The sequence below is a fragment of the Nematostella vectensis genome, chromosome 12 (genome assembly GCF_932526225.1).
Source record: "Nematostella vectensis chromosome 12, jaNemVect1.1, whole genome shotgun sequence".
In the NCBI taxonomy this organism is placed as follows: Eukaryota; Metazoa; Cnidaria; class Anthozoa; order Actiniaria; family Edwardsiidae; genus Nematostella; species Nematostella vectensis.
The window spans coordinates 4335112-4361528 of record NC_064045.1 but is presented as its reverse complement, the minus strand read 5'-3'; the positions used below and the strand labels follow the sequence as shown (position 1 = coordinate 4361528).

The 26417-nt window shown below is 44.1% G+C and overlaps 1 protein-coding gene and 4 long non-coding RNA genes across 5 annotated transcripts; 1 reads left to right on the top strand and 4 right to left on the bottom strand.

Annotated features, from left to right (window-relative positions):
• Positions 1-124: 124 nt before the first annotated feature.
• Positions 125-19558, bottom strand: LOC5509631 (lactadherin). Its single transcript, XM_048719932.1, has 4 exons — positions 18861-19558; positions 16594-16939; positions 15638-15978; positions 125-693 (listed from the first exon to the last, which is right to left on the bottom strand). Exons 2-4 carry the CDS (start codon positions 16874-16876, stop codon positions 547-549), a joined length of 771 nt encoding a protein of 256 aa, XP_048575889.1. The 5' UTR covers positions 16877-16939; positions 18861-19558; the 3' UTR covers positions 125-546.
• On the bottom strand, positions 4076-5556 carry LOC125557382. Its single transcript, XR_007305252.1, has 3 exons — positions 5341-5556; positions 4271-4438; positions 4076-4106 (listed from the first exon to the last, which is right to left on the bottom strand). It is a non-coding gene; the product is annotated as an uncharacterized LOC125557382 (long non-coding RNA).
• Positions 19559-20244: 686 nt separating the features above from the next.
• On the bottom strand, positions 20245-20655 carry LOC125557368. The gene is made up of 2 exons (XR_007305247.1): positions 20542-20655; positions 20245-20378 (listed from the first exon to the last, which is right to left on the bottom strand). It is a non-coding gene; the product is annotated as an uncharacterized LOC125557368 (long non-coding RNA).
• A 622-nt stretch (positions 20656-21277) lies between these two features.
• Positions 21278-22941, bottom strand: LOC125557576. Its single transcript, XR_007305309.1, has 2 exons — positions 22465-22941; positions 21278-21389 (listed from the first exon to the last, which is right to left on the bottom strand). It is a non-coding gene; the product is annotated as an uncharacterized LOC125557576 (long non-coding RNA).
• A 27-nt stretch (positions 22942-22968) lies between these two features.
• On the top strand, positions 22969-23382 carry LOC125557575. The gene is made up of 2 exons (XR_007305308.1): positions 22969-23085; positions 23249-23382. It is a non-coding gene; the product is annotated as an uncharacterized LOC125557575 (long non-coding RNA).
• The last annotated feature ends 3035 nt before the right edge of the window (positions 23383-26417 follow it).

The following is a 26417-nucleotide window of genomic DNA, read 5'->3' as shown; positions in this document are numbered from 1 at the left end:
CACACCACAGCATCCTCACGTCCCCCCCCCCCCCCCCCCCCCCCTCGGGATAATTTATGAACTTTCCCTTACCCGAGACTACACATTTGGGTGATGGAAAAATTCTTATAAGATGTCCACTCTGTTTTGGTATTTATTCTCTTTTATTGGAACTCTCTCTTATTAATAATTTTGGGTAATTTTAGGTAATTTTGTGTGTTCAAAAAGTGATCGCTACCATTGACATAAATAATTAAACGTTATTTCTATATATCAAAATCAAGTTCCATCCTTTTTCTGAAGTGGGCTCTTTCGAATATTTCCTAGAATTTTTTCTAGAATGAAAACTATTATCTCTCAAGCTTGAAAAAATGGTTACAAGTACACAACAGTGTATTTTTCTGGTTTTAAGTCAAACCACTTGTGTTTCTGGTAAGTTGGTCTTGTCTAGTATTTAGTTTGCAATCGCGATGTACGTGGGCCACCTTCCAAACGACTTTATTGGGCTTTTTCATTTTAAGCAAAAACATTGAAAGATTGAAATGTGGACAAAAACGACACTAAACCCTAACAGACAGCATATCCGTACAGTTCAGCTCTTATGCAGATATTTCCTATACAAGCCTGTGCTACAATCCTGACGTAACGCGCTTTGATGACAGGGGAGAACTCGTGCTTCACCACAGTGGTCTGATCTGAGTTTCCAGGGAACACCTGAAAAAAGGCGCAAATTGAAATATAACAAGATAACAATGATACGCCCTTAGATAGGCACTTCTTCGATGGATCAAATATGTTAAAAAAACATATAAGCATACACATGTATAAGTATTCATAAAAATTTAGTCAACATATTTACCACACACACGCCATTTTCGTCTTGATCACTTCGCTAGTTACTGTACGTGTCTTTATCTTAATCGCAACATCTAGGTCTTGGAGCTCTGCCACTGATCTCCCGTCAGACTGTACTTAACACTGTACACGAGTCCTTAATCACGCCATTCTCGTCTTGGTAACTCTGCCACTCATCTCCCCTCAGACTGTACGCCACACTGTACACGTGTCCTTACCTTAATCACGCCATTCTCGTCTTGGTAACTCTGCCACTGATCTCCCGTCAGACTGTACTTAACACTGTACACGTGTCCTTACCTTAATCACGCCATTCTCGTCTTGGTAACTCTGCCACTGATCCCCCCTCAGACTGTACTTAACACTGTACACGAGTCCTTACCTTAATCACGACATTCTCGCCTTGGTAACTCTGCCACTGATCTCCCCTCAGACTGTATTCCACACTGGTCACGTGTCCTTACCTTAATCACGCCATTCTCGTCTTGGTAACTTTGCCACTGATCTCCCCTCAGACTGTATTCCACACTGTACACGTGTCCTTACCTTAATCACGCCATTCTCGTCTTGGTAACTCTGCCACTGATCTCCCCTCAGACTGTATTCCACAGTGTACACGTGTCCTTACCTTAATCACGCCATTCTCGTCTTGGTAACTCTGCCACTGATCTCCCCTCAGACTGTATTCCACACTGTACACGAGCCCTTACCTTAATCACGCCATTCTCGTCTTGGTAACTTTGCCACTGATCTCCCCTCAGACTGTATTCCACAGTGTACACGAGTCCTTACCTTAATCACGCCATTCTCGTCTTGGTAACTTTGCCACTGATCTCCCCTCAGACTGTATTCCACACTGGTCACGTGTCCTTACCTTAATCATGCCATTCTCGTCTTGGTAACTCTGCCACTGATCTCCCGTCAGACTGTACTTAACACTGTACACGTGTCCTTACCTTAATCACGCCATTCTCGTCTTGGTAACTCTGCCACTGATCTCCCCTCAGACTGTATTCCACACTGGTCAGTCACGTGTCCTTACCTTAATTACGCCATTCTCGTCTTGGTAACTCTGCCACTGATCTCCCGTTAGACTGTACTTAACACTGTACACGTGTCCTTACCTTAATCACACCATTCTCGTCTTGGTAACTCTGCCACTGATCTCCCCTTAGACTGTATTCCACACTGGTCACGTGTCCTTACCTTAATCACGCCATTCTCGTCTTGGTAACTTTGCCACTGATCTCCCCTAAGACTGTATTCCACACTGTACACGTGTCATTACCTTAATCACGCCATTCTCGTCTTGGTAACTCTGCCACTGATCTCCCCTCAGACTGTATTCCACAGTGTACACGTGTCCTTACCTTAATCACGCCATTCTCGTCTTGGTAACTCTGCCACTGATCTCCCCTCAGACTGTATTCCACACTGGTCAGTCACGTGTCCTTACCTTAATTACGCCATTCTCGTCTTGGTAACTTTGCCACTGATCTCCCCTCAGACTGTATTCCACAGTGTACACGAGTCCTTACCTTAATCACGCCATTCTCGTCTTGGTAACTTTGCCACTGATCTCCCCTCAGACTGTATTCCACACTGGTCACGTGTTCTTACCTTAATCACGCCATTCTCGTCTTGGTAACTCTGCCACTGATCCCCCGTCAGACTGTACTTAACACTGTACACGTGTCCTTACCTTAATCACGCCATTCTCGTCTTGGTAACTCTGCCACTGATCTCCCCTCAGACTGTATTCCACACTGGTCAGTCACGTGTCCTTACCTTAATTACGCCATTCTCGTCTTGGTAACTCTGCCACTGATCTCCCGTCAGACTGTACTTAACACTGTACACGTGTCCTTACCTTAATCACACCATTCTCGTCTTGGTAACTCTGCCACTGATCTCCCCTCAGACTGTATTCCACACTGGTCACGTGTCCTTACCTTAATCACGCCATTCTTGTCTTGGTAACTTTGCCACTGATCTCCCCTCAGACTGTATTCCACACTGTACACGTGTCCTTACCTTAATCACGCCATTCTCGTCTTGGTAACTCTGCCACTGATCTCCCCTCAGACTGTATTCCACAGTGTACACGTGTCCTTACCTTAATCACGCCATTCTCGTCTTGGTAACTCTGCCACTGATCCCCCCTCAGACTGTACTTAACACTGTACACGAGTCCTTACCTTAATCACGACATTCTCGCCTTGGTAACTCTGCCACTGATCTCCCCTCAGACTGTATTCCACACTGGTCACGTGTCCTTACCTTAATCACGCCATTCTCGTCTTGGTAACTTTGCCACTGATCTCCCCTCAGACTGTATTCCACACTGTACACGTGTCCTTACCTTAATCACGCCATTCTCGTCTTGGTAACTCTGCCACTGATCTCCCCTCAGACTGTATTCCACAGTGTACACGTGTCCTTACCTTAATCACGCCATTCTCGTCTTGGTAACTCTGCCACTGATCTCCCCTCAGACTGTATTCCACACTGTACACGAGCCCTTACCTTAATCACGCCATTCTCGTCTTGGTAACTTTGCCACTGATCTCCCCTCAGACTGTATTCCACAGTGTACACGAGTCCTTACCTTAATCACGCCATTCTCGTCTTGGTAACTTTGCCACTGATCTCCCCTCAGACTGTATTCCACACTGGTCACGTGTCCTTACCTTAATCATGCCATTCTCGTCTTGGTAACTCTGCCACTGATCTCCCGTCAGACTGTACTTAACACTGTACACGTGTCCTTACCTTAATCACGCCATTCTCGTCTTGGTAACTCTGCCACTGATCTCCCCTCAGACTGTATTCCACACTGGTCAGTCACGTGTCCTTACCTTAATTACGCCATTCTCGTCTTGGTAACTCTGCCACTGATCTCCCGTTAGACTGTACTTAACACTGTACACGTGTCCTTACCTTAATCACACCATTCTCGTCTTGGTAACTCTGCCACTGATCTCCCCTTAGACTGTATTCCACACTGGTCACGTGTCCTTACCTTAATCACGCCATTCTCGTCTTGGTAACTTTGCCACTGATCTCCCCTAAGACTGTATTCCACACTGTACACGTGTCATTACCTTAATCACGCCATTCTCGTCTTGGTAACTCTGCCACTGATCTCCCCTCAGACTGTATTCCACAGTGTACACGTGTCCTTACCTTAATCACGCCATTCTCGTCTTGGTAACTCTGCCACTGATCTCCCCTCAGACTGTATTCCACACTGGTCAGTCACGTGTCCTTACCTTAATTACGCCATTCTCGTCTTGGTAACTTTGCCACTGATCTCCCCTCAGACTGTATTCCACAGTGTACACGAGTCCTTACCTTAATCACGCCATTCTCGTCTTGGTAACTTTGCCACTGATCTCCCCTCAGACTGTATTCCACACTGGTCACGTGTTCTTACCTTAATCACGCCATTCTCGTCTTGGTAACTCTGCCACTGATCCCCCGTCAGACTGTACTTAACACTGTACACGTGTCCTTACCTTAATCACGCCATTCTCGTCTTGGTAACTCTGCCACTGATCTCCCCTCAGACTGTATTCCACACTGGTCAGTCACGTGTCCTTACCTTAATTACGCCATTCTCGTCTTGGTAACTCTGCCACTGATCTCCCGTCAGACTGTACTTAACACTGTACACGTGTCCTTACCTTAATCACACCATTCTCGTCTTGGTAACTCTGCCACTGATCTCCCCTCAGACTGTATTCCACACTGGTCACGTGTCCTTACCTTAATCACGCCATTCTTGTCTTGGTAACTTTGCCACTGATCTCCCCTCAGACTGTATTCCACACTGTACACGTGTCCTTACCTTAATCACGCCATTCTCGTCTTGGTAACTCTGCCACTGATCTCCCCTCAGACTGTATTCCACAGTGTACACGTGTCCTTACCTTAATCACGCCATTCTCGTCTTGGTAACTCTGCCACTGATCTCCCCTCAGACTGTATTCCACAGTGTACACCTGTCCTTACCTTAATCACGCCATTCTCGTCTTGGTAACTCTGCCACTGATCTCCCCTCAGACTGTATTCCACACAGGTCACGTGTCCTTACCTTAATCACGCCATTCTCGTCTTGGTAACTCTGCCACTGATCACCCCTCAGACTGTACTTAACACTGTACACGAGTCCTTACCTTAATCACGACATTCTCGTCTTGGTAACTCTGCCACTGATCTCCCCTCAAACCGTATTCCACACTGGTCACGTGTCCTTACCTTAATCACGCCATTCTCGTCTTGGTAACTTTGCCACTGATCTCCCCTCAGACTGTATTCCACACTGTACACGTGTCCTTACCTTAATCACGCCATTCTCGTCTTGGTAACTCTGCCACTGATCTCCCCTCAGACTGTATTCCACAGTGTACACGTGTCCTTACCTTAATCACGCCATTCTCGTCTTGGTAATTCTGCCACTGATCTCCCCTCAGACTGTATTCCACACTGTACATGAGCCCTTACCTTAATCACGCCATTCTCGTCTTGGTAACTTTGCCACTGATCTCCCCTCAGACTGTATTCCACAGTGTACACGAGTCCTTACCTTAATAACGCCATTCTCGTCTTGGTAACTTTGCCACTGATCTCCCCTCAGACTGTATTCCACAGTGTACACGTGTCCTTACCTTAATCACGCCATTCTCGTCTTGGTAACTCTGCCACTGATCTCCCCTCAGACTGTATTCCCCACTGGTCACGTGTCCTTACCTTAATCACGCCATTCTCGTCTTGGAACTCTGCCACTGATCTCCCGTCAGACTGTATTCCACACTGGTCACGTGTCCTTACCTTAATCACGCCATTCTCGTCTTGGTAACTCTGCCACTGATCTCACCTCAGACTGTATTCCACAGTGTACACGTGTCCTTACCTTAATCACACCATTCTCGTCTTGGTAACTCTGCCACTGATCTCCCCTCAGACTGTACCCCACAGTGTACACGTGTCCTTACCTTAATCACACCATTCTCGTCTTGGTAACTCTGCCACTGATCTCACCTCAGACTGTATTCCACAGTGTACACGTGTCCTTACCTTAATCACACCATTCTCGTCTTGGTAACTCTGCCACTGATCTCCCGTCAGACTGTATTCCACAGTGTACACGTGTCCTTACCTTAATCACACCATTCTCGTCTTGGTAACTCTTCCACTGATCTCCCCTCAGACTGTATTCCAGAGTGTACACGTGTCCTTACCTTAATCACGCCATTCCAGTCTCGGTAACTTTGTCACTGTTTTCCCCTCAGACTGTATTCCACAGTGTACACGTGTCCTTACCTTAATCACGCCATTCTCGTCTTGGTAACTCTGCCCCTGATCTCCCCTCAGACTGTATTCCACACTGGTCACGTGTCCTTACCTTAATTACGCCATCCTCGTCTTGATAACTCTGCCACTGATCTCCCCTCAGACTGTATTCCACACTGTACACGAGTCCTTAGCTTAATCACGCCATTCTCGTCTTGGTAACTTTGCCCCTGATCTCCCCTCAGACTGTATTCCACACTGGTCACGTGTCCTTACCTTAATCACGCCATTCTCGTCTTGGTAACTCTGCCACTGATCTCCCCTCAGACTGTATTCCACACTGGTCAGTCACGTGTCCTTACCTTAATTACGCCATCCTCGTCTTGGTAACTCTGCCACTGATCTCCCCTCAGACTGTATTCCACAGTGTACACGTGTCCTTACCTTAATCACACCATTCTCGTCTTGGTAACTCTGCCACTGATCTCACCTCAGACTGTATTCCACAGTGTACACGTGTCCTTACCTTAATCACACTATTCTCGTCTTGGTAACTCTGCCACTGATCTCCCGTCAGACTGTATTCCACAGTGTACACGTGTCCTTACCTTAATCACACCATTCTCGTCTTGGTAACTCTTCCACTGATCTCCCCTCAGACTGTATTCCAGAGTGTACACGTGTCCTTACCTTAATCACGCCATTCCCGTCTCGGTAACTTTGTCACTGTTTTCCCCTCAGACTGTATTCCACAGTGTACACGTGTCCTTACCTTAATCACGCCATTCTCGTCTTGGTAACTCTGCCCCTGATCTCCCCTCAGACTGTATTCCACACTGGTCACGTGTTCTTACCTTAATTACGCCATCCTCGTCTTGATAACTCTGCCACTGATCTCCCATCAGACTGTATTCCACACTGTACACGAGTCCTTAGCTTAATCACGCCATTCTAGTCTTGGTAACTTTGCCCCTGATCTCCCCTCAGACTGTATTCCACACTGGTCACGTGTCCTTACCTTAATCACGCCATTCTCGTCTTGGTAACTCTGCCACTGATCTCCCCTCAGACTGTATTCCACACTGGTCAGTAACGTGTCCTTACCTTAATTACGCCATCCTCGTCTTGATAACTCTGCCACTGATCTCCCCTCAGACTGTATTCCACACTGTACACGAGTCCTTAGCTTAATCACGCCATTCTCGTCTTGGTAACTTTGCCCCTGATCTCCCCTCAGACTGTATTCCACACTGGTCACGTGTCCTTACCTTAATCACGCCATTTTCGTCTTGGTAACTCTGCCACTGATCTCCTGTCAGACTGTACTTAACACTGTACACGAGTCCTTACCTTAATCACGCCATTCTCGTCTTGGTAACTTTGCCACTGATCTCCCCTCAGACTGTATTCCACAGTGTACACGTGTCCTTACCTTAATCACACCATTCTCATCTTGGTAACTCTGCCACTGATCTCCCCTCAGACTGTATTCCACAGTGTACACGTGTCCTTACCTTAATCATACCATTCTCGTCTTGGTAACTCTGCCACTGATCTCCCGTCACACTGTATTCCAGAGTGTACACGTGTCCTTACCTTAATCACGTCATTCTCGTCTCGGTAACTCTGTCACTGTTTTCCCCTCAGACTGTATTCCACAGTGTACACGTGTCCTTACCTTAATCACGCCATTCTCGTCTTGGTAACTCTACCACTGATCTCCCCTCAGACTGTATTCCACAGTGTACACGTGTCCTTACCTTAATCACGCCATTCTCGTCTTGGTAACTCTGCCACTGATCTCCCCTCAGACTGTATTCCACACAGGTCACGTGTCCTTACCTTAATCACACCATTCTCGTCTTGGTAACTCTGCCACTGATCTCCCCTCAGACTGTATTCCACACTGGTCACGTGTCCTTACCTTAATTACGCCATTCTCGTCTTGGTAACTCTGCCCCTGATCTCCCCTCAGACTGTATTCCACACTGGTCACGTGTCCTTACCTTAATCACGCCATTCTCGTCTTGGTAACTCTGCCACTGATCTCCTGTCAGACTGTAATTAACACTGTACACGTGTCCTTACCTTAATCACGCCATTCTCGTCTTGGTAACTCTTTTACTGATCTCCCCTCAGACTGTATTCCACACTGGTCAGTCACGTGTCCTTACCTTAATTACGCCATTCTCGTCTTGGTAACTCTGCCACTGATCTCCCCTCAGACTGTATTCCACACTGTACACGAGTCCTTACCTTAATCACGCCATTTTCGTCTTGGTAACTCTGCCACTGATCTCCCCTCAGACTGTATTCCACACTGTACACGAGCCCTTACCTTAATCACACCATTCTCGTCTTGGTAACTCTGCCACTGATCTCCCGTCACACTGTACTTAACACTGTACACGAGTCCTTACCTTAATCACGCCATTCTCGTCTTGGTAACTCTGCCACTGATCACCCCTCAGACTGTACTTAACACTGTACACGAATCCTTACCTTAATCACGCCATTCTCGTCTTGGTAACTCTGCCACTGATCTCCCCTCAGACTGTATTCCACAGTGTACACGTGTCCTTACCTTAATCACGCCATTCTCGTCTTGGTAACTCTGCCCCTGATCTCCCCTCAGACTGTATTCCACACTGGTCACGTGTCCTTACCTTAATCACGCCATTCTCGTCTTGGAAACTCTGCCACTGATCTCCTGTCAGACTGTACTTAACACTGTACACGTGTCCTTACCTTAATCACGCCATTCTCGTCTTGGTAACTCTGCCCCTGATCTCCCCTCAGACTGTATTCCACACTGGTCACGTGTCCTTACCTTAATCACGCCATTCTCGTCTTGGAAACTCTGCCACTGATCTCCTGTCAGACTGTACTTAACACTGTACACGTGTCCTTACCTTAATCACACCATTCTCGTCTTGGTAACTCTGCCACTGATCTCACCTCAGACTGTATTCCACAGTGTACACGTGTCCTTACCTTAATCACACTATTCTCGTCTTGGTAACTCTGCCACTGATCTCCCGTCAGACTGTATTCCACAGTGTACACGTGTCCTTACCTTAATCACACCATTCTCGTCTTGGTAACTCTTCCACTGATCTCCCCTCAGACTGTATTCCAGAGTGTACACGTGTCCTTACCTTAATCACGCCATTCCCGTCTCGGTAACTTTGTCACTGTTTTCCCCTCAGACTGTATTCCACAGTGTACACGTGTCCTTACCTTAATCACGCCATTCTCGTCTTGGTAACTCTGCCCCTGATCTCCCCTCAGACTGTATTCCACACTGGTCACGTGTTCTTACCTTAATTACGCCATCCTCGTCTTGATAACTCTGCCACTGATCTCCCATCAGACTGTATTCCACACTGTACACGAGTCCTTAGCTTAATCACGCCATTCTAGTCTTGGTAACTTTGCCCCTGATCTCCCCTCAGACTGTATTCCACACTGGTCACGTGTCCTTACCTTAATCACGCCATTCTCGTCTTGGTAACTCTGCCACTGATCTCCCCTCAGACTGTATTCCACACTGGTCAGTAACGTGTCCTTACCTTAATTACGCCATCCTCGTCTTGATAACTCTGCCACTGATCTCCCCTCAGACTGTATTCCACACTGTACACGAGTCCTTAGCTTAATCACGCCATTCTCGTCTTGGTAACTTTGCCCCTGATCTCCCCTCAGACTGTATTCCACACTGGTCACGTGTCCTTACCTTAATCACGCCATTTTCGTCTTGGTAACTCTGCCACTGATCTCCTGTCAGACTGTACTTAACACTGTACACGAGTCCTTACCTTAATCACGCCATTCTCGTCTTGGTAACTTTGCCACTGATCTCCCCTCAGACTGTATTCCACAGTGTACACGTGTCCTTACCTTAATCACACCATTCTCATCTTGGTAACTCTGCCACTGATCTCCCCTCAGACTGTATTCCACAGTGTACACGTGTCCTTACCTTAATCATACCATTCTCGTCTTGGTAACTCTGCCACTGATCTCCCGTCACACTGTATTCCAGAGTGTACACGTGTCCTTACCTTAATCACGTCATTCTCGTCTCGGTAACTCTGTCACTGTTTTCCCCTCAGACTGTATTCCACAGTGTACACGTGTCCTTACCTTAATCACGCCATTCTCGTCTTGGTAACTCTACCACTGATCTCCCCTCAGACTGTATTCCACAGTGTACACGTGTCCTTACCTTAATCACGCCATTCTCGTCTTGGTAACTCTGCCACTGATCTCCCCTCAGACTGTATTCCACACAGGTCACGTGTCCTTACCTTAATCACACCATTCTCGTCTTGGTAACTCTGCCACTGATCTCCCCTCAGACTGTATTCCACACTGGTCACGTGTCCTTACCTTAATTACGCCATTCTCGTCTTGGTAACTCTGCCCCTGATCTCCCCTCAGACTGTATTCCACACTGGTCACGTGTCCTTACCTTAATCACGCCATTCTCGTCTTGGTAACTCTGCCACTGATCTCCTGTCAGACTGTAATTAACACTGTACACGTGTCCTTACCTTAATCACGCCATTCTCGTCTTGGTAACTCTTTTACTGATCTCCCCTCAGACTGTATTCCACACTGGTCAGTCACGTGTCCTTACCTTAATTACGCCATTCTCGTCTTGGTAACTCTGCCACTGATCTCCCCTCAGACTGTATTCCACACTGTACACGAGTCCTTACCTTAATCACGCCATTTTCGTCTTGGTAACTCTGCCACTGATCTCCCCTCAGACTGTATTCCACACTGTACACGAGCCCTTACCTTAATCACACCATTCTCGTCTTGGTAACTCTGCCACTGATCTCCCGTCACACTGTACTTAACACTGTACACGAGTCCTTACCTTAATCACGCCATTCTCGTCTTGGTAACTCTGCCACTGATCACCCCTCAGACTGTACTTAACACTGTACACGAATCCTTACCTTAATCACGCCATTCTCGTCTTGGTAACTCTGCCACTGATCTCCCCTCAGACTGTATTCCACAGTGTACACGTGTCCTTACCTTAATCACGCCATTCTCGTCTTGGTAACTCTGCCCCTGATCTCCCCTCAGACTGTATTCCACACTGGTCACGTGTCCTTACCTTAATCACGCCATTCTCGTCTTGGAAACTCTGCCACTGATCTCCTGTCAGACTGTACTTAACACTGTACACGTGTCCTTACCTTAATCACGCCATTCTCGTCTTGGTAACTCTGTTACTGATCTCCCCTCAGACTGTATTCCACACTGGTCAGTCACGTGTCCTTACCTTAATTACGCCATTCTCGTCTTGGTAACTCTGCCACTGATCTCCCCTCAGACTGTATTCCACACTGTACACGAGTCCTTACCTTAATCACGCCATTTTCGTCTTGGTAACTTTGCCACTGATCTCCCCTCAGACTGTATTCCACACTGTACACGTGTCCTTACCTTAATCACACCATTCTCGTCTTGGTAACTCTGCCACTGATCTCCCGTCACACTGTACTTAACACTGTACACGAGTCCTTACCTTGATCACGCCATTCTCGTCTTGGTAACTCTGCCACTGATCTCCCGTCAGACTGTACTTAACACTGTACACGTGACCTTACCTTAATCACGCCATTCTCGTCTTGGTAACTCTGCCACTGATCACCCCTCAGACTGTACTTAACACTGTACACGAGTCCTTACCTTAATCACGACATTCTCGTCTTGGTAACTCTGCCACTGATCTCCCCTCAGACTGTATTCCACACTGGTCACGTGTCCTTACCTTAATCACGCCATTCTCGTCTTGGTAACTTTGCCACTGATCTCCCCTCAGACTGTATTCCACACTGTACACGTGTCCTTACCTTAATCACGCCATTCTCGTCTTGGTAACTCTGCCACTGATCTCCCCTCAGACTGTATTCCACACTGGTCAGTCACGTGTCCTTACCTTAATCACGCCATTCTCGTCTTGGTAACTCTGTCACTGTTTTCCCCTCAGACTGTATTCCACAGTGTACACGTGTCCTTACCTTAATCACGCCATTCTCGTATTGGTAACACTGCCCCTGATCTCCCCTCAGACTGTATTCCACACTGGTCACGTGTCCTTACCTTAATCACGCCATTCTCGTCTTGGTAACTTTGCCACTGATCTCCCGTCAGACTGTATTCCACACTGGTCACGTGTCCTTACCGTAATCACGCCATTCCCGTCTCGGTAACTCTGTCACTGTTTTCCCCTCAGACTGTATTCCACAGTGTACACGTGTCCTTACCTTAATCACGCCATTCTCGTCTTGGTAACTCTGCCACTGATCTCCCCTCAGACTGTATTCCACACTGTACACGTGTCCTTACCTTAATCACGCCATTCTCGTCTTGGTAACTCTGCCCCTGATCTCCCCTCAGACTGTATTCCACACTGGTCACGTGTCCTTACCTTAATTACGCCATCCTCGTCTTGATAACTCTGCCACTGATCTCCCATCAGACTGTATTCCACACTGTACACGAGTCCTTAGCTTAATCACGCCATTCTAGTCTTGGTAACTTTGCCCCTGATCTCCCCTCAGACTGTATTCCACACTGGTCACGTGTCCTTACCTTAATCACGCCATTCTCGTCTTGGTAACTCTGCCACTGATCTCCCCTCAGACTGTATTTCACACTGGTCAGTAACGTGTCCTTACCTTAATTACGCCATCCTCGTCTTGATAACTCTGCCACTGATCTCCCCTCAGACTGTATTCCACACTGTACACGAGTCCTTAGCTTAATCACGCCATTCTCGTCTTGGTAACTTTGCCCCTGATCTCCCCTCAGACTGTATTCCACACTGGTCACGTGTCCTTACCTTAATCACGCCATTTTCGTCTTGGTAACTCTGCCACTGATCTCCTGTCAGACTGTACTTAACACTGTACACGAGTCCTTACCTTAATCACGCCATTCTCGTCTTGGTAACTTTGCCACTGATCTCCCCTCAGACTGTATTCCACAGTGTACACGTGTCCTTACCTTAATCACACCATTCTCGTCTTGGTAACTCTGCCACTGATCTCCCGTCACACTGTATTCCAGAGTGTACACGTGTCCTTACCTTAATCACGCCATTCTCGTCTCGGTAACTCTGTCACTGTTTTCCCCTCAGACTGTATTCCACAGTGTACACGTGTCCTTACCTTAATCACGCCATTCTCGTCTTGGTAACTCTACCACTGATCTCCCCTCAGACTGTATTCCACAGTGTACACGTGTCCTTACCTTAATCACGCCATTCTCGTCTTGGTAACTCTGCCACTGATCTCCCCTCAGACTGTATTCCACACAGGTCACGTGTCCTTACCTTAATCACACCATTCTCGTCTTGGTAACTCTGCCACTGATCTCCCCTCAGACTGTATTCCACACTGGTCAGTCACGTGTCCTTACCTTAATTACGCCATTCTCGTCTTGGTAACTCTGCCCCTGATCTCCCCTCAGACTGTATTCCACACTGGTCACGTGTCCTTACCTTAATCACGCCATTCTCGTCTTGGTAACTCTGCCACTGATCTCCTGTCAGACTGTAATTAACACTGTACACGTGTCCTTACCTTAATCACGCCATTCTCGTCTTGGTAACTCTTTTACTGATCTCCCCTCAGACTGTATTCCACACTGGTCAGTCACGTGTCCTTACCTTAATTACGCCATTCTCGTCTTGGTAACTCTGCCACTGATCTCCCCTCAGACTGTATTCCACACTGTACACGAGTCCTTACCTTAATCACGCCATTTTCGTCTTGGTAACTTTGCCACTGATCTCCCCTCAGACTGTATTCCACACTGTACACGTGTCCTTACCTTAATCACACCATTCTCGTCTTGGTAACTCTGCCACTGATCTCCCGTCACACTGTACTTAACACTGTACACGAGTCCTTACCTTAATCACGCCATTCTCGTCTTGGTAACTCTGCCACTGATCACCCCTCAGACTGTACTTAACACTGTACACGAATCCTTACCTTAATCACGCCATTCTCGTCTTGGTAACTCTGCCACTGATCTCCCCTCAGACTGTATTCCACAGTGTACACGTGTCCTTACCTTAATCACGCCATTCTCGTCTTGGTAACTCTGCCCCTGATCTCCCCTCAGACTGTATTCCACACTGGTCACGTGTCCTTACCTTAATCACGCCATTCTCGTCTTGGTAACTCTGCCACTGATCTCCTGTCAGACTGTACTTAACACTGTACACGTGTCCTTACCTTAATCACGCCATTCTCGTCTTGGTAACTCTGTTACTGATCTCCCCTCAGACTGTATTCCACACTGGTCAGTCACGTGTCCTTACCTTAATTACGCCATTCTCGTCTTGGTAACTCTGCCACTGATCTCCCCTCAGACTGTATTCCACACTGTACACGAGTCCTTACCTTAATCACGCCATTTTCGTCTTGGTAACTTTGTCACTGATCTCCCCTCAGACTGTATTCCACACTGTACACGTGTCCTTACCTTAATCACACCATTCTCGTCTTGGTAACTCTGCCACTGATCTCCCGTCACACTGTACTTAACACTGTACACGAGTCCTTACCTTAATCACGCCATTCTCGTCTTGGTAACTCTGCCACTGATCTCCCGTCAGACTGTACTTAACACTGTACACGTGACCTTACCTTAATCACGCCATTCTCGTCTTGGTAACTCTGCCACTGATCACCCCTCAGACTGTACTTAACACTGTACACGAGTCCTTACCTTAATCACGACATTCTCGTCTTGGTAACTCTGCCACTGATCTCCCCTCAGACTGTATTCCACACTGGTCACGTGTCCTTACCTTAATCACGCCATTCTCGTCTTGGTAACTTTGCCACTGATCTCCCCTCAGACTGTATTCCACACTGTACACGTGTCCTTACCTTAATCACGCCATTCTCGTCTTGGTAACTCTGCCACTGATCTCCCCTCAGACTGTATTCCACACTGGTCAGTCACGTGTCCTTACCTTAATCACGCCATTCTCGTCTTGGTAACTCTGTCACTGTTTTCCCCTCAGACTGTATTCCACAGTGTACACGTGTCCTTACCTTAATCACGCCATTCTCGTCTTGGTAACACTGCCCCTGATCTCCCCTCAGACTGTATTCCACACTGGTCACGTGTCCTTACCTTAATCACGCCATTCTCGTCTTGGTAACTTTGCCACTGATCTCCCGTCAGACTGTATTCCACACTGGTCACGTGTCCTTACCGTAATCACGCCATTCCCGTCTCGGTAACTCTGTCACTGTTTTCCCCTCAGACTGTATTCCACAGTGTACACTTGTCCTTACCTTAATCACGCCATTCTCGTCTTGGTAACTCTGCCCCTGATCTCCCCTCAGACTGTATTCCACACTGGTCACGTGTCCTTACCTTAATCACGCCATTCTCGTCTTGGTAACTCTGCCACTGATCTCCCGTCAGACTGTATTCCACACTGGTCACGTGTCCTTACCTTAATCACGCCATTCTCGTCTTGGTAACTCTGCCCCTGATCTCCCCTCAAACTGTACTCCACAGTGTACTCGGTCACCCATTGGCTGTTAGAGGTTGGGCGCCCCTGCGTTGCTACATGGGTAACCCACGTGACTCGGCCCAGGTCCACCTGTAGATATTCGCCTTTGTTGCCTCCCGCGGCTGCCCACGCGCCTTTGTGTTGTCCTGCCACAGGTTGGTTATTTAGGCGCGCGTGGTGAGAATCGTGCCCAGGGGTGTGCCAAGTTGATGAAGCCGTGATACTTGAGTCTGGAATACTGCCATCTTCCATCCCCAGAGGATGGGGTTTGTTGGCACAACCTGTCAAGGTTCACGGAGGTGTACATCGTTTTAAAGGAAGAAACGAAAGACCAAATTTGACAACATTTGGATGCAGCATTGATGATACCACTGGTGGCGTTTGACTTGTTCCAAATATTTCTTACCTTTGAACCGAGCATAAACGTCTTTTGGGACAGAGACAGCTGCACCTATTATGCATTCTGTGCTTATTCTTTGCGATCCTTCGCACAGAAAATGTTTATATTGTATATTCTACATAATAGGCACATAAGGTGTGTGAGGAGTGGCGCGTACCAAATTTATTGGAGTCGATATTTCAAGTGTAAATGTAATGTAAAAATATACAAATATGTTCATGTATCAACTAGCAGAAAACTGGGAAAAAACGATGCGTTATGTTCAATATTCCGAATGCCCAACATAAACACATTTTTCGTGGTATGACGAGTATGAACTTTAATTCAAATTTATCAGAAAGTGCCGGACTTGCCGGATGTTGTTGGCCATACACACTTTGGTCTACTTTCCGAATTGACTAAGACAATTATTCTTTTCATTTTTATGACCTCTAATGCAAAAAGCTACTAATTCGGAGGCAATTCGTGTTTCCGGGTAATTTTGCCGTGTACTTACCATCTCTTATATCCGCGTAAACAGAGTTGTCCATTTTCACGAGTTTGCGAGGCAGGTTTATGTGTGAAAACTTCATACGTTTGCATCTCCTTTTTTTCATGTCGTAATTGATGCTGGCGCAGTTTTCTTTGTCGTCATAGCAGAGTTTGTAGCATTCCCAAAGCTCTCCAACACCCGTCTCGTCGTAGGGAGATGCAAGGAGCGAGTGGCCAAACATGGAGTTCCTTGTTTTCTGAATGGCCGAAGTTAGAGGGAAAACGACAACGCAAAGGAAGAGAAGCATGTCTCTTAGCTCTGTGTCTTCGTATGTTATGAGTAAAGTGATTCACCTAATGGGATCCATCTTCTGTGTAAAGAAACCACGCTGGGAGATGATACAATTAACTTTAGATAATCAAAAACAGGAAAATAATATAGTTTGCCAATTATAACTGCAAAAAAGCACGGTTTGTAGCAAAACTAGTTCTACTTTTCCATTTTTGTATTACGTTTTAAATTCACCATGATAAAAATGCTCCTAAGGACATCCTTCAAGTATGTATCGACCCTTCTATGTAGTAGATTTCCATCTGGAAATCGCACATATTTACCCCCTTGGGACTTGTTTTGAAATCTAGTTTTGCGTTTAATTACTCATTTCTTATTTTTCCATTTTTTGTTTTGCTTTACTGAAGCGCAGAAGTTACCCAAAAAATCTTTAAAAAGTCCTGAAATCTTGCTTCCAATCTACTTATTAACCGAGCGCGAGAGGTTAATAAGTTATTTATTATATGGCTTTTTTAAATATTTGTACTAGAAGGAAAACTTAATATGCTGCTGAAGTGAAAGAAGGAACCCTATCTGGATTTACAAGCCACGAGTGCGAGGGAGTTGACGTCATGTGTGTTTGTTTTGTAAGGGGAGTTATCAGTTGCGCTGTTGGGGGTTCGGGGCTTAGCATTATCAAGTGGATTATGTTGGTCATCAGGGTCTTTGTTCATTTCATAGGTTACAGACCGCCCGAAGATATCGAGTACGCGTAGTGTGGGCAAGAAGTGCCGAAGAAAGATGCACGAAGTGCATCGCGAGCACGGAGAATGTATTCCTATTCAACGCGCGATTGATATTATTACGAAAAAACCACGCGCTTACCAATAAACACATCACGAGCTTATCAGTTAACACATTACGCGCTTACCAGTAAACACATCACGCGCTTACCAGTAAACATATTACGCGCTTACCAGTAAGCACAACACTCGCTTACAAGTAAACTCTCTTAATAGTAAACAGATCATGCGCTTAACGATAAACACAACACGCGCTTACAAATAAACACAACACGCGCTTACCAATAAACACATCAAGCGCTTGCCAGTAAACACATCACTCGCTTACAAGTAAACACATCACGCGCTTATTAGTAAACACATCACGCGCTTACCAGCAAACACATTACGCGCTTACAAGCACACAAATCACGAACTTACCAATAAACACACCACGCGCTTATCAGTAAACACCTTACGCGCTTACCAGTAAACACATTACGCGCTTACCAGTAAACACATCACGCGGTTAGTAAACATATCACGCGCTTACCAGTAAACGCACCACGCGGTTACCAGTAAACACACAACGCGCTTACCAGTAAACACATGACGTGCTTACCAGTAAACACAACACTCGCTTACGGGTAAACGCTCTTAGTAGGGAACACATCACGCGCTTAACGATAAACACAACACGCACTTATACCTAGTGCACACTAGCGACATATCGACATAACGACATGGGCGTGCGCACTATGTTTAACCCGACATAAACACATGGACATAATGACATAAAAGAAAAAACATGTTTTTTCTCTTATGTTGTTATGTCTATGTCGTTATGTCGAAGATAAGAGTGCGCGCGCCCATGTCGTTATGTTGTTATGTCGCTAGTGTGCACTAGGCATTATTTTCGACATAACGACATGGACATAACGACATTAGAGAAAAAACATGTCTTTTCTTTTATGTCATTATGTCCATGTCGATATGTCGGGCTGAACATAGCGCGCGCGCCCATGTCGTTATGTTGTTATGTTGCTAGTGTGCACTAGGCGTTACCAATACAATAAACACAACACTCGCTTATGAGTAAACGCTCTTACTAGGGAACACATCACGCGCTTACCATAAATAATAAAAAGAACAAGAAAAAATTGTGCACTACAATGGTTTGACTTGATTGACTGTAAACCTACTATCACATTGGGTAAAGTCTAGCAAGGCTTTACTTACATATCCTAATATTTCTAAAGTTGATAAAGTTCCTCTTTCACAGCTTACTTATCCCCTAAAGGTGGCATAATGTAAAAACAAGGCTGGCGTGTAAGACCACATCGTCCCTTCGATTATGACGTTAGGTTCCCTGTCCGCGTCCCCTGTCATCATCTCTTTCGTGTCAAGAGGCCTTCTAAAGTAGCTTGGGTACATGCTGAGGCGAGTTTGGGTCTTGTTCTTTTGCATCTCGCTTGAGGTCGAGAAAGAGCCAGATTCTTTACTTGTATCTGTCATCAAACGGGACTTCTTTCCTTTACATGCCCCCTTTATTTTTTCGAAGATTTTTCTTAAGTAGGCTTTTCTACGCCTTTTTAAGACGGATGACTGCTCTTTATCCAAATTATGCGTTCCTTTTGCGCTTTTCATACCAAAATACAAACAAAGCAGAACACTCCATATCACAAAGGCGATGCATACAGAAGCAGGCAAGAAGACACTAAGCCAAACGTTACTATTACTCATAATAGTGGTAAAGATGTTGAAAGCTCTCCGAAGAATTGACCCGCGATGTGCATTTCAGAGGTATTTGCTTGTGATTTAGATTAGTTTAGAATTTCATCCAAAAATATGCAGCCAAGACGCTAGTGATAGGCCCATGATAGGGTGTCAATGAATCGCTCAGCTGGAAAATAATGGAGCAATCTGACACAAACTATCGTACTTTCAAAGGACACAGGCTGACTAGCCTCCCACGGTTGAATGACACTTTTAGCCTGGATTTTACCATTGAAAATATCCCTTTTGAACAATTAGTTAACAGTATATCTTTACCCTGTAGCACGTTTAGTCTTAAGTGCACCAGTCCCTTAGATTCAACTGAGGAGTTCCAAATAAGAAATTTCGAAATCGCTCAAAATTGGTTTAAAGTTAGCCCCTGGTTCTCTTATCATGGTTAAAAAGTTTGAGTTACATACAATAAATATTTTTCGAGAAATTCCGAATTTACGATTTTGCCTATAAAATCGCCGATTTGGGGGCATTTTTCACCTTTCGTACAAAATCGCAAAATATTCTTTAAATATACGCGGAATTAAAAATAGTGATACAGATCCTTAGAAAGGAGTTGATAAGGTATAAATCGAGTGGTTTCTTTACTTTTTCCGGCAAAAAAAAGTATATTTTATTGCTGTCTAAACATGTCCATAAAAATATCGACTTGAATAATAGCTTAAATTAGGGGCTTATAAAACCGATGGTACATGGATTTTCGCAGAAATTTTGCACTTTGAGCAAACATTGGTGTTATTTCTTTCGATTCAGCAAATAAAAAATTGGGGGAATCAAATTCCCGAATTATAATGAAGCCGAACGCAACCCCATGTCGAGCTCAAATAACAAGCGATTTTCTTGACAGCCGTCTTTATTAGATACACATACCTGTTTGTACAGGAGAAAAATCACAGAAAATAAACTCTACCCTTGCTGTATACTAATCTCAGATGCTGTATAATTGTCTTGGTTCATCCTTGGAAGTTACTGGAAGTCAATAAAGACATTACAATGAAAAATATTTGCTATTTTGTACAGACTTCAGTTCAGAACACCTGCCGGAATGGCAAACTTTGAAGGATTTGTTTGGGTTTTAAAGTTTCTTTACGCTCAATTGAAGTAAAAGGTATTCAAGCACGTCAGTTCTTACCTTCTGCCAAGAGGTTTCTAGGGAAAAAGCCGATTTGTAAGATTAATTTCAATGCAAAGGTCAAGTACTACAACACGAGTCTGGTTTCAGATGACAACAACTGATCAGCGGTCTGCCAGATAAAAATGCGTGACTTTCCACAGGTATCCTAATCCCGATAAGAACATACCGTTTTGAGTCCTATTCTTTCTTTATTAGAAAATCATATTTTAAAAAAGGCGATATCATGTCTTGTTTGTCTATTTTCAAAAACATCTGATGATTTGGTAAAGAACTTAGGCGTAAGAGTAAAAATTGTATACGTTACGTTTATCTGCATATTAGTTGTGTGCGCATGAGCACTGCTTGATTACTGCAGAAATTTTTATCAATAATGGGAGCGGGTCTTTGTAAAATGAAGACAGGACCTACGCGGACCAGACCTCGGCGGACCGGGTTATTTTTATTTTATTTTTTTTTAATACACAAACATATGTGAAGAAACCGTTTAGCTACTTTGTAATCCACACCACCCTATTTACCATCTTCCATAAGTCACCCCTTACTCAATTACTATTTTTACCTTTTGTTAGTAAATCATCAATGAACTTTGTACATATACTAGCTGTAACATGCCATTGTAACTCATTTATAACCTGAAGCTGAAGAAGGCAGGTGTTGGCAAGCCGAAATATCGTTCTAAAAAACATAAATCTGCGTTGTTGTCGACTTTTTCTTTTAAAGGTTTTACCTTTTGCGTGGGAGTCCCTAGGGTAAATGTGCCGTTGTTGCTGGTCGCCGGTGGGACGGAGTTTCTTTTTCATTACGGACTTGCTCCAGGTGACTGAAGTAGTTTGAAAAATCGGTAGCTGGAAAATCGGCGACTACCGTGAGAATAGTGACTTTAAATGGGCTTCTTCGCTACTTTGTAGCAAGAGAAAACAAATATCACTCTGTCCAACCACTGATGAGCTGTCAGTTAACTCAATGTAAACTGTTGATTGCCGTTAGAACAGTAACCCTCTATGGGCTACTTCCCTTCTGCACAAGCACAATCGTAGATTGCCGTGAGAGCATTAACTCGTTATTGGCTACTTTGCTTGATATAACAAGAACAACAACTGTGCAATGCCAACAAGACTGCCTGGAAAAGGGTTACAAAATCAGTTGGAGCTTGCGACAGATGGAATGAACATGTCTATGATTCCGATACAGACGACGATCTACTCCCCGTGTTTTAGGGGTAAAATAATACTTTCGCTAAACGAAAGATATAATGCTGATTGACATTGTTTTAATGCGAGGGATGTTTTAGCCTGTGAGCTAGTCTGTACTTTTGCGCAAAGTCCGTAATGAAAAATCAATCTCCGTCGCATATCCTCCCCCCCCCCCCCCCCCCCCCCCCCCCACATACACACACACACACAAACATCGGAACACACATAAACTAATATAAGGAAAGCAGAGGTGCGCGATAAATAAGTCGAGTCTACGAAACGGGAAGTTGAGTTGAAATAGGGACTCCCCAAAATATGCCCAGGGGGAAGGGGGGGGGGGGGGGGGGGGGGAGGGGGGATGCAGGGTGTGCGCCCACAGCTGCCGAGGGTCCACTTTCGGTTCCCAATTGACGTGCTATTTGTAGACAAAACTATAAAGCATAAGCTAGATAACCCTGGTACGTAGCCAAATCCGACAATAAAAGTCCCTGAAGATACTGCAAAGGCATAAAAAAATCCCTCTTTGTTCTTTCGGGGGTAGTCAGATTTCTATTAGAGAACTCATTTCACTCGTCGTCGCCTTACTCGTCCCCTCACAGAACAGCCGAATTCCGAGCTACGGACAAGCAACCATTGCCTGGGCTACCTGTGATTACATTTGCGTTTCAAGAGTCACCTACGCGCGCGCTTATTAAATACTCCGGTCGTTAAATCATGATTCACTTACCAGCTCTAGCAAGAAGAAGTTCAAACTCAGTTTAAAGTTTAAGAACGCACTTTGAATTGCTCGAGCAATCGACACTAGGGCCACAAGGACCACCCACGCAAACAGCGTAATCACAGGTAGTCATGATCAAGAAAAATATCAAGCATCATCTGAATTACAATTTTATGCTTGCCTGATTTTATAAGAAGCAGCCTTATGTGATCTCTTTGTGTTGCCCTAAAGCCTTTTGTGGCTAACGGAGGTGTTACTGTAACAGGATGCCGCTTTGAGGGAGTGTGACAATTCTTCCAGCTTATGCCCTTATGTCAACGAAGCATGTTTGCTTGTGTTTTATTCTTCGATTGGTGTTTCCTACGGTATCTTTTTAAAATAATTTTGGCATCATTAATATGTTTTTTTATAGAATGAAGAACATAAAATAAGAAATAATCTAGAATAAAAACTGCAAGCCGACTAGTTAAACTTTCTTTATATCGGGTTTCCTTTGCAAATTCATGCATTCTCATCTGGTAGACCGCTGATCAGTTGTCATCTGAAACCAGACTCGTGTTCAAGTACTTGACCTTTCATTGAAATTAATCTTACAAATCGGCTTTTCTCCCAGAAACCTCTTGGCAGAAGGTAAGAACTGACGTGTTTGAATATCTTTTACTTCAATTGAGCGTAAAGAAACTTTAAAACCCAAACAAATCCTTCAAAGTTTGCCATTCCGGCAGGTGTTCTGAACTGAAGTCTGTACAAAATAGCAAATATTTTTCATTGTAATGTCTTTATTGACTTCCAGTAACTTCCAAGGATGAACCAAGACAATTATACAGCATCTGAGATTAGTATACAGTAAGGGTAGAGTTTATTATCTGTGGTTTGTCTCCTGTACAAACAGGTATGTGTATCTAATAAAGACGGCTGTCAAGAAAATCGCGTGTTATTTGAGCTCGACATGGGGTTGCGTTCGGCTTCATTATAATTCGGGAATTTGATTCCCCCAATTTTTTATTTGCTGAATCGAAAGAAATAACACCAATGTTTGCTTAAAGTGCAAAATCTCTGCGAAAATCCATGTACCATCGGTTTTATAAGCCCCAAATTTAAGCTATTATTCAAGTCGACATTTTTTATTGACATGTTTAGACAGCAATAAAATATACCTTTTTTTGCCGGAAAAAGTAAAGAAACCACTCGATTTATACCTTATCAACTCCTTTCTAAGGATCTGTATCGCTATTTTTAATTCCGCGTATATTTAAAGAATATTTTGCGATTTTGTACGAAAGGTGAAAAATGCCCCCAAATCGGCGATTTTATAGGCAAAATCGTAAATTCGGAATTTCTCGAAAAATATTTATTGTATGTAACTCAAACTTTTTAAACATGATAAGAGAACCAGGGGCTAACTTTAAACCAATTTTGAGCGATTTTGAAATTTCTTATTTGGAACTCCTCAGTTGAATCTAAGGGACTGGTGCACTTAAATGTTCATGTTCTCTTAAATGGTTTTCCTTATGCTGTTTTCTAGTTTCTTTTATTTTACTTTTTCTTCATCCCTACAACAGTCGCTTTCGTTCTTTTGTTTTCAGCGCATTTTTTCTCGCATTGTTAACTTCCGTTTTTCAAAGGGTAACACCTGAATACAACTAATGGATTCACAATGCATTTACAATTTATATTTACAATCATTATTAGCACTGTACATACTCATTCTGTGAAACAAAATCATGAACCAATACGGCGTTGGTGACGGTTTTTTTCATTCTACAATTCATTGTTTACGTTTTGGGTTTTCAATGTTATCTAAAAAAAATGTTAAAAGTGACATTTTTAATAAACTATGTAGCCCACACAATACCAGTAATCATATTCAGCTCACTTAGCTTCCTTTTCGCTTATTGGGTGCAACGCTCACGAAATCTCGCAAATTTTGTTGACAGCGTGAGAAATGTGCTGTATGAAATGAGGGTGAGAGCGACCCGTGACATGATATTTATCATGCATAGATGGTTTAGGCCGTCACTAAGCTCATCCACAGAAACACGTTATAACACAATGTCAAATACTTATTTCCAATATGATTTACTGAGATGGGATTAATAGAAGTAAAGTATACTAAAAGTAAAGGATTAAAAACTATTGTTATATTTAGGTTCCATTGTTCTAATGAATACTGGCATTTTAAAAAAGGGTTGCAATAGCTGCTGTATTGTCTTAAAATTCCCTTTTGTTAAATCTGAGATAAATCATTTAATATCTCCTACATTGGGAATAAATTTAAAGCCCTACAATTCTTTTTTTCTGAAAAAGCGTTGCTCTGGGAGACCACTTTAGCAACTCTCTGCAGACCCACTACCACTTAGTAAAATGCAAAAAAAAAAACATTATCTCATTAAAACAAATTAAAGAGCATTTAAGATGCTTGATGTAATGTTTCGTATGCATTGCATATAAATATTGAAATATAGATTTGAATAAAAAAAAATGTACACAAATAAAAACATCTGAGCTGTCAACCCACTTGGACAGAAATCTTGTGAAATCGGGTGAAATACAAAAAATATGTGAAAAAAAATCCCAGAGAGAGCCAATGCGGGTGAATACAGAGAATGGACATTCTCACAAAAATTAGGCTTGTGATGGTGTCCAAAATCTTGTGACACCCGCCTAATGTGTGTAGACAGCTATGAAATATGCTGTGTTAAACTAAGCTTTTATACCATAGTTATTTCTGTACAGAAAACAGTGGTAATGAATTAGTCAACCTTCCTTCTATGGAAATAATATTGGCTGCCCCCCTCTTCCTCCAACTCTAGAATTAGACAGTAACTGTCTAACCCCCTCCAATTGCCTTGTTGCATAGCCTGTCACTCTAATATTATTTTTTGCCTAACCCTCTCACCTCCTCTGACTCTCTCTAGTATAGCACCAATACCAATCAATACAAGAATTGGGTACCTCTCCAATAACGGTAGAGAGAGGGGCAGTATCCCAAAAGTTTAGGTACAGGAAATGAGATGATTATTATATTTTTCAGAGGTTGTTATCTTTTAGAGCTCGAAAGCTCTCTTTTGGGTTCTATTTTTCTCCTTTAATCAAATATTATCTTTTGAGGCATCCAAAAAATGTTATCTTTTGAGGTATCAAATTAAGTCATGACATACCTATATAGGCATCTTTAAGGGTAATTTCTAAATCTTTTCAACACCAGTCCTGTACCAAAATATTGGGAATCCTCTGTAGCACAAGTACGTTTTAGTAATTCTTTATAAAAGTATGTGTATAGGTGTATTATCATACAGTCTCGTGGCATGTATTGCCTTCACAGCTAACACAAATGTCTACATCATCAAATGTTGCCTTGTAATCAGATTTCTTGCCATCAGGCTTTGCTGGTGGAGCTATAATATTATTGTATACCAACTCATTTTCACGAGTATAACAGCAGGCATTTTTAACTGGACCAAATTCCTCCTCAGCCTCCTCCAAACAAAGGGACCCCATTGACTCCCCCTCCATAATTGCAGGGAGGCTTGGCTGATGCACATACTCCCCTTTCATGCATTTTTTGACATGTGCCGAAGCACAGTGAGTGCGCTCAATCTTCTTGCATCGTGCTGGTGAACCTTTCCTTGGGTCTCTGCACTTTTGGGACACCATCTTACACTTATTTGCATAATCATATTTACTGTACTGGAACTTTGGGAGAGTGTACTCGTTGCATATCGGGAGCTGTGTGTCGGATATCGGACAGTAGTCCAAGCCATATGATCCGTAATTCATCCCCACCAACCCTGATGGCCCTGTATAGCCCCAGTATGTGGAATCATCCTCGTATTTGCCCCCTAGTGTGCGGTGAGGACTCCATTTATTGTGCCTTTTATCATGAATAACAGGACATCCAGTGTCGCGTTTCACACCTGCCTCAATTCCGGACTCTTTGTCTTTGTTTTGTTTTTCCTTTT